Genomic DNA, 7008 nt, shown 5'->3' with positions numbered 1-7008 from the left:
AAGCTAAGCACTTCTCCCATTGCAAGAAAGATCAATCTAGTAGGCCAAACCAAACTGATAATTCGAAGAGACTTTCAAAGATAACTTAATCACACATAAAAGAATTCAGAGGAGATTCAAATATTTCTCATAGATAAACTTGATCATAAACCCACAATTCATCGGATCTCGACAAACACACTGCAAAAAGAGTTACATCGAATAGATCTCCAAGAAGATCGAGGAGAACTTTGTATTGAGATTCAAAGAGAGAGAAGAAGCCATCTGGCCAATAACTATGGACCCAAAGGTCTGTGGTAGACTACTCACAACTCATCGGAAGGGCCTTGGAGATGATGTAGAGGCCCTCCGTGGTCGATTCCGCCTCCGGCGAAGTGCTGGCGAAGGCTCCAAGATGGGATCTCGCGGATACAGAAGGTTACAGCGGTGGAATTAGGTTTTCGTGGTGCCCCTCGATGTTTTCAGGGTACGTAGGTATATATAGGAGGACGAAGTAGGTCGGTGGATGCTCGAGGGGCCCACGAGGGTGGGGGGCGCCCACCTGTAGGGGGCGCGCCGGGCACCCTCTTGGCCGCCTCCTCTGTTGCTTGACATCCACTCTAAGTCCCTTGGATCACGTTTGTTCCAAAAAGATCGCTCCCGAAGGTTTCATTGTTTGGACTCCGTTTGATATCCTTTTCTTCGAAACACTGAAATAGGCAAAAAAAACAGCAATTCGGGCTGGGCCTCCGGTTAGTAGGTTAGTCCCCAAAATGATATAAAAGTGTAAACTAAAGCCCATAAACATCCAAAATGGGTAATATAATAGCATGAAACAATAAAAAATTATAGATACATTGGAGACGTATCAGCAAGCCTGTCCTCGTTGGAGGCATCCTTCATGTCTCTGTAGTTGGGGTCGATGATGCCCTCGATGAGGTGAACTAGTGAGTCATTCTCATGCTTCTTGCTACCCCAGATCATGTATTGGCCCTGGATGTTGACAAGATTCTTGCAGGCCAAGGCCAAATTCTTGAGCACCTTTACATCGTTGGTCCTGTCCACCATAGCGAACCTGTAGTAGGGGGTGTTGTCAAACCCGGTGAAACGCTCGCAAGGCCTTGTTGCCCGACAGTAGTGGTAGACGAGAACGGTGGCAGGGAGCGCATATGCCCCAATGAGCTTGGAGCACTCCAAAAGCCCTCTCCACATCCTTCCTGGATACCTCTTGCGTTGTTGCAAAGCGGGCTTTTGTTGCCTTGGGGATCAGATATGGTCTTCACAAATCCCGCTCACTGAGAATAGATACCATCGGCAAGATAGTACCCCATGGTGTAGTTGTGTCCATTGATGGTATAGTTGCACACTGGAGCTTCCCCATCACATAGTCTCCTGAACAAAGGAGATCGTTGGAGCACATTGATGTCATTGCACAAACCTGGCGTGCCAAAAAAAGCATGCCAAATCGACAAGTCCTGCGATGCCACTACTTCAAGTATGATGGTGGCTTCTTTGGCGTGACCTTGGTATTGCCCACACAAACTTTTTGGGCAGTTCTTCCATTGCCAGTGCATGCAATCAACTGAACCTAACATACATGTGAATCTCTCGATGCTCCAATTGCCAACAATTTTTATGTGTCCTCTACACTTGGCTCTCTCAGGTGCTCCGGTCCGAACACCTTCACCACACTGCATGAAAATTGCACCATGGAGTTCAGGACATGATCTTTCCTATCCGAAATTCTGCATCAATTGCATCTGCTGCTTTACCATAGCAAGCATCCTGCAGAAGAGAGAAGAAAGTTTCCGTAACAATCCTTCCTCAGCTTGAAGTTGCAATCAACCTTCTCCACGCCTTCCACTAACCGCAAGAACAACTTTCTGTTCATCTGGTAGCGATGACGAAAGAAAGTAATGTTGTGACCGTCGTGAAGTAGTCTGTGTACAGAATCCGTGCATCGACAATCCTATCACGTGGAATAACTCTCTGGCCCTTGATGGAACCGTTGAAGTTTAGGACGTGCTCCTCTGCCTTCTCCAACTCCTCTTGGATGCTCATCATCATTTTAGCATCCTCATTATCTGAATCCGACGACATGATGAACTCGTTGAATATGAAGTCGTCAATATCATCATTTTCATAGCCATCATTCCACGACGAATCCATTGGTGACCTAGAAGTAATGACCGAAAGAATGAAAAACTGGGGCGGCATCCGGTGGCGGCGACCTTGTCCGATTGCGGCCAGGGTGTGGGTTGGGGCTTCCGGTGTTACGGATGTCGGCAGAGCACCGATAGCGCCGGAACTCCAGTGGCGACTGTGTGGAGGAGGGCCAACAGAGAAGAGAAGGGGTCTGGTCGGGCAAGGGACGGACATGAGTGAATTGGCGTAGGCCCTAGCGGTCAGTTTGACATGGCGGGCGTGTCCAGGTATCCCCATATCCGCCCCAGATATGGCCTAGGAATGGTAGGTGTCGGTCAGTCTGGGCATTTAGGGCGGATATGTGGCGCCCAGTTGGGTAATGATTTCCTATCCGTGCGTTTAGGGGTATGGGGGTCCGGCTGTAGATGCTCTCATGGAGTTGTGCGGAAATTACCCAGTGATGTCACCGGTAAGTGCATACTCCTTTGTTTTATTTTCCCAGTCAGCAAGCCAAATAGACATTTTTCACTAAAATTTCTGATTCTTGAAGGTAGAGTTAGTTGAAAACAAAACACAATAAACTGCTTTTTGATGAAGCTGCAACTTTTAAATGAAACTGATTCAAACTGGATTTGATGGAGTGGAGCGGTTTCAAACAAGGCCTAACTATGGTAGTCTTGTTGGAAGTTTAGCATACCTGATAAGTACTCCCTTGATTCCTAAATATATAAGTGAACCTATACTCTAAAAGGCGTCTGTATACATTTGAATGTAGTTTTTATAGTGAAATATGTAAAAAGACTTATATTTAGGAATGGAGGTAGTATGAACCAAGATTGCTAGCAGTATACTGACAGAACTGAGTTTGTCAGGCGTGTCGTGGAGATACCGGGCGTACATGGCGGGTAGTGCTTTTTCTAACCGTGCTTGTGTCGTTTTTTATTTTCGCGTCCCTTCTCAAAGCGTAGTCGTAACAGAAGAAACGGAGGCGTTTTGGCGAGATATATAAATGCGGCAAAGCCGCAATCAATGCTGGGCATAAATTGGATTTGGTATTTCCTTCTTTTTGCGGTGAACCGCTTGTGCAGCACACCCTTTCTGCTTCGGCTTCCCCCATCTTCTTCGTCTGCATATATACACGCACACCGCCACGCCGCGAGCATGAACGAAACAGTCGCTCACAAGACGGCAGCACAGACCTCTGCCTCCTCACATATAGCATAGAGAAAACAGTTTCTTGCGTCCTCTCTCACCGTCACAAGAAAGAGATGGGTTCAGGTTCAACCACCGTCGGACTCATGGCCTTGGCCTCCGCTCTCGTGCTACTGACGCACTGCACTCACGGTACAATCACTCCTCAATCTCATCTGCATCCTCAAGATTTTCCGAATTCCGTGGCAAAATCTTACTGCAGATGGTGCTCCTTCACTGCTTAGTCTCTGATCTATTTATAGTTCTTAACATCGATCGATTGTTGTGTGGCAAATTCTTTCAGCGGCAGCGGCACCAAGCTTTCAGCAGAAACAGGTGAGAGGCATTCTCCTGACCGATCGCCTATCAGCATCTATCTTCTTCAGCTCTTGAGTTACTCAATTGCTTTGTTGGCTGATCCGCAGGCGGCGGTGGCGAAGACGTGGTGCGTGGCCAAGCCATCGACGGGCGAGGCGGCGCTGAGGGCCAACCTGGAGTTCGCCTGCTCCCAGAGCGACTGCAGCGCGATCCAGGGCACGGGGGGCTGCTCCGCGCTGAACGGCGGCGTGCTGCTGTCGCGGGCGTCCGTGGCCATGAACGCCTACTACCAGGCCAGGGGGAGGAACTCGTGGAACTGCTTCTTCAACGCCACCGGCATCATCAGCATCACCGACCCCAGTAAGCATCTCATCTCATCTCATCTCATGCCGCCGATTTCTCAAATCTCTCTCTTGTGCTCATCTGACCGCTTCTTTCTTCCCTAATAATTTCCTTCCTTCCTTGCAGGTCTAGGCACTTGCAAGTATGCATGAGCCCAGTCCAGGTGGATCGCTGAAGCCGAGAAAATAAGATGTTTCTAGGATATATGTGTCTGTCCCCTAGAAAGTTTAGCGTGTTTGTTTTCACCATCAGAACTGCCATTGTTCGAATCAGGCATAGCTTCAGTGTTTGAGTGATCATAAGATGTCCATCCTATGCTTTTTTCTTCGTTCCCAATGAAATATCATTTCAGTTGCCCTGGTGATGCGACAGATTCTTCGTTTCAGAATTCAGGGTATAGGTGTTACAACACTGAACTTTAATAACTCATCCAGCAAGTGCTCATGGAATATCAACGCACGCAAGTTAAAACAAGACAACATTACTGTCTACAAATCTAGCTTGGAAACTGTCAAGACATTAGGAACTACTCCCTCTGTAAACAAATATAAGACACTTTAGAGACTTGTACAAGAGAGAAAACACCAGAATGCTGGAAATTCATGTCTCCACCAACACGGGTTCAGCTACCTGAAATGGCACAAATTTGAATGGGAGTCAACTAAAGCCATACCTTCAATATTTAGGATAAACTGCAAAAACTAAAACTTGAATGTAAATTTTACAAAGGGCTCAGCGTTCATTTGGTCCCCACTAAACAGTCCCATGCTATAACTAGTCTATTAATATACTGACCGAGGATACCATCCAAACTTACATGCATAATTGCTAATCTGGCTTCTTCAAATTTATACAGTTGTCTGTAGCTTCATTAAACAACACTTCAACCCGTTGCAATTCCAGTTCTGTGAAAGGAACAAGATATATAATACATCAGCTGTTCATTAGCTATACCATGATAAGAAGTGCAAAATTCAAAATTGTTACCAGCAGCTTCAAGTTGTTTCTGAAGCTCCAATCCCACAACTTCGTTCTCTGCCTGCAAATTTCATGTTACATGATTTGATTGCCGGATAAAAACAAGGTAAATGTGGATCTTAGACGCACTGGTTAGCCTTTGCCAAGACAGGCCATATAAAATCAATAATTTGCAGATGGGCGGTCGGGTACTGAAAAATGGTGGCCATTTTCTGGAACATATCAGGGAGAGCTAATTTTGTCCTAAAACTAAGTACCATGAGACGTTATAAACATGTAACATCAAGCACCTGCTTTTCTTCGGTTGAACTTTTAGAATCACAAACATTCATTACTAGTCTTCAGAGATAAAATCTTTCAGGAGGGCAGGTCTAACATGAAATGTTACGCACAAGCAGAACAAACAGGAGAAAGCATAACATTTGCAACGATAGTATAATATACTAAAAACAGGTTAAACTGCCATTAGCAGATACAATGAGACAACATCCAAGTGAAAATAGCAGATGTATAGTTGCAAATCACATGGTGCCGTCTTGTAAGTACTTTTCCTATAAATGAAGTGCTGCATCATCCTTCTTTAGCTTTCTCTTATTATGTTATGCGTAACAGATGGTTTAGTTTTCAAGTTTTTCATAATAACGAGTGTTAGTGCCCTTTGGTTCAGAAATGCCAGCTGCATAATTCCTTGTGTAACTATTTTGGTAGGTTAACCTATGTTCACTGATACTACTAATCTGATACTAATACCGTGAAACTGAAACATACCTGAAGTTCTTGAATTCTTTTCAACTGATCCTCTTCAGATGACAGTGGTAATGCAGCAACAAGAGCATCAAACTGCATGGAAGGGACAATGCTTCTTTATTATTATCAGAACAATGTTGAAAGTAGTAACTAGAGGCACATTTCAGCACAAGTTCGGTCTCTTTCGAGATTAGCAAAATTGTGCTTCATGTTTGTGTACAGATGAAATACGGCATGACACTATCACATGATATAATCACAATCACAGAAGGCACAGAAGCGAGAGTATAATTAGCACGATACAACCTGAGAAAGGAGAAGTATGCTGATCATAATGTCCATGTAAGACAAAACATGGGCACTTTCGCTATGGTAGGTGCTCTAGCTGTACGACAGAAATGATAAAACAGACAAAATCTCACTCTACCAGCAATGGTCTTGTAAGCATTACACTTAAAACAAAAGAACGGTAAAAGAAACAGGAGCACAGATCATCTAACAGCTAGGTCAGCTAACCCAGTATATCGATATCACGGACCTAACACAACATGCCCTGCTAGTGATCAGTAACTATCACCTTCATCCTTCTATTAATCACACCATATCCTGGCTTTAATAACGCCGTATTGTCTTATATTGACCAAATTTGGGATTATGGATTGTAACCTGTCAGCTAGTAGCTTTGTCAAAATTTTGAGAGTGAAGTTTAGGAGGGAAATTGTTCTAAATTCATTGAGAGAAGAGGCAATATCTGTGTTTGGAATCAGGGTGATGAAACAGTTGCTAATGCTTTGCAGGTTTTGAATCAGGATCATATATAAGTGCTCATTTTATCTAAATAAGTTGTAGGAATTGAGAATTCCTCGAGCAGGTGTCGAAGAGAGAATAAAAGGGGGGAGATGCGAGAGGGCACGGGATGCGCACCTTCTTTGCGGCGAGGACGAGCGCGTGGCTCATGGCCTTGGGTTGCTCGGCGAGGTCGAGAGCCGGCTGGGGCGGCGCTTGCGGTGGCTGCGGCGGTAGAGGTGCCGGCGGCGGCGCGCCGGGCGCGGGCGGGGTCTGGGGCTGGGAGGCGGGGCCGTCGGGGTTAGGGTTCGGGTTGAGCGGGTCGGGGTAGCTGTTGGAGAGGCGGACGGGCGGCGCGTCTCGCTGCAGCGTGCCGAAGGTGTTGACGGCCACCATGGCCATCTCGTTGAGCTGCTCCTGCAGCTGCGTGATGATGTCCATGGCTGATCCCTCTTCTTCCTCCGATCTTCTGCCTCCCCTCCCCTGTTTGTTTCTTCCGGGACTGGCTGGAGGTCGAACAAA

The 7008-nt window shown here is 46.0% G+C and overlaps 2 protein-coding genes across 2 annotated transcripts; one reads left to right on the top strand and one right to left on the bottom strand.

Moving 5' to 3' along the window:
* Positions 1 to 3234: 3234 nt before the first annotated feature.
* On the top strand, positions 3235 to 4326 carry LOC119340074 (major pollen allergen Ole e 10-like). The gene is made up of 4 exons (XM_037611987.1): positions 3235 to 3468; positions 3620 to 3651; positions 3741 to 3993; positions 4102 to 4326. Exons 1-4 carry the CDS (start codon positions 3393 to 3395, stop codon positions 4125 to 4127), a joined length of 387 nt encoding a protein of 128 aa, XP_037467884.1. The 5' UTR covers positions 3235 to 3392; the 3' UTR covers positions 4128 to 4326.
* A 46-nt stretch (positions 4327 to 4372) lies between these two features.
* Positions 4373 to 7002, bottom strand: LOC119340073 (mediator of RNA polymerase II transcription subunit 21-like). The gene is made up of 5 exons (XM_037611986.1): positions 6625 to 7002; positions 5722 to 5793; positions 4963 to 5014; positions 4793 to 4880; positions 4373 to 4605 (listed from the first exon to the last, which is right to left on the bottom strand). The coding sequence occupies exons 1-4, from the start codon at positions 6925 to 6927 to the stop codon at positions 4804 to 4806; spliced, it is 504 nt and encodes a 167-aa protein (XP_037467883.1). The 5' UTR covers positions 6928 to 7002; the 3' UTR covers positions 4373 to 4605; positions 4793 to 4803.
* Between the last annotated feature and the right edge of the window lie 6 nt (positions 7003 to 7008).

Source organism: Triticum dicoccoides, chromosome 7B, assembly GCF_002162155.2.
Source record: "Triticum dicoccoides isolate Atlit2015 ecotype Zavitan chromosome 7B, WEW_v2.0, whole genome shotgun sequence".
Taxonomy (NCBI): Eukaryota; Viridiplantae; Streptophyta; class Magnoliopsida; order Poales; family Poaceae; genus Triticum; species Triticum dicoccoides.
This window is presented reverse-complemented; position numbering and strand designations above follow the sequence as displayed.

Coding starts and splice junctions, on each gene's coding strand:
- LOC119340073 (XM_037611986.1), bottom strand. CDS start 6,927: ATGGACATCATCACGCAGCTGCAGGAGCAGCTCAACGAGATGGCCATG. Junction 5,015..5,721: donor AAAGAATTCAAGAACTTCAG/GTATGTTTCAGT, acceptor TGAAATTTGCAG/GCAGAGAACGAAGTTGTGGG. Junction 4,881..4,962: donor GAAACAACTTGAAGCTGCTG/GTAACAATTTTG, acceptor TTCCTTTCACAG/AACTGGAATTGCAACGGGTT.
- LOC119340074 (XM_037611987.1), top strand. CDS start 3,393: ATGGGTTCAGGTTCAACCACCGTCGGACTCATGGCCTTGGCCTCCGCT. Junction 3,469..3,619: donor ACTGACGCACTGCACTCACG/GTACAATCACTC, acceptor AAATTCTTTCAG/CGGCAGCGGCACCAAGCTTT. Junction 3,652..3,740: donor CAAGCTTTCAGCAGAAACAG/GTGAGAGGCATT, acceptor GCTGATCCGCAG/GCGGCGGTGGCGAAGACGTG.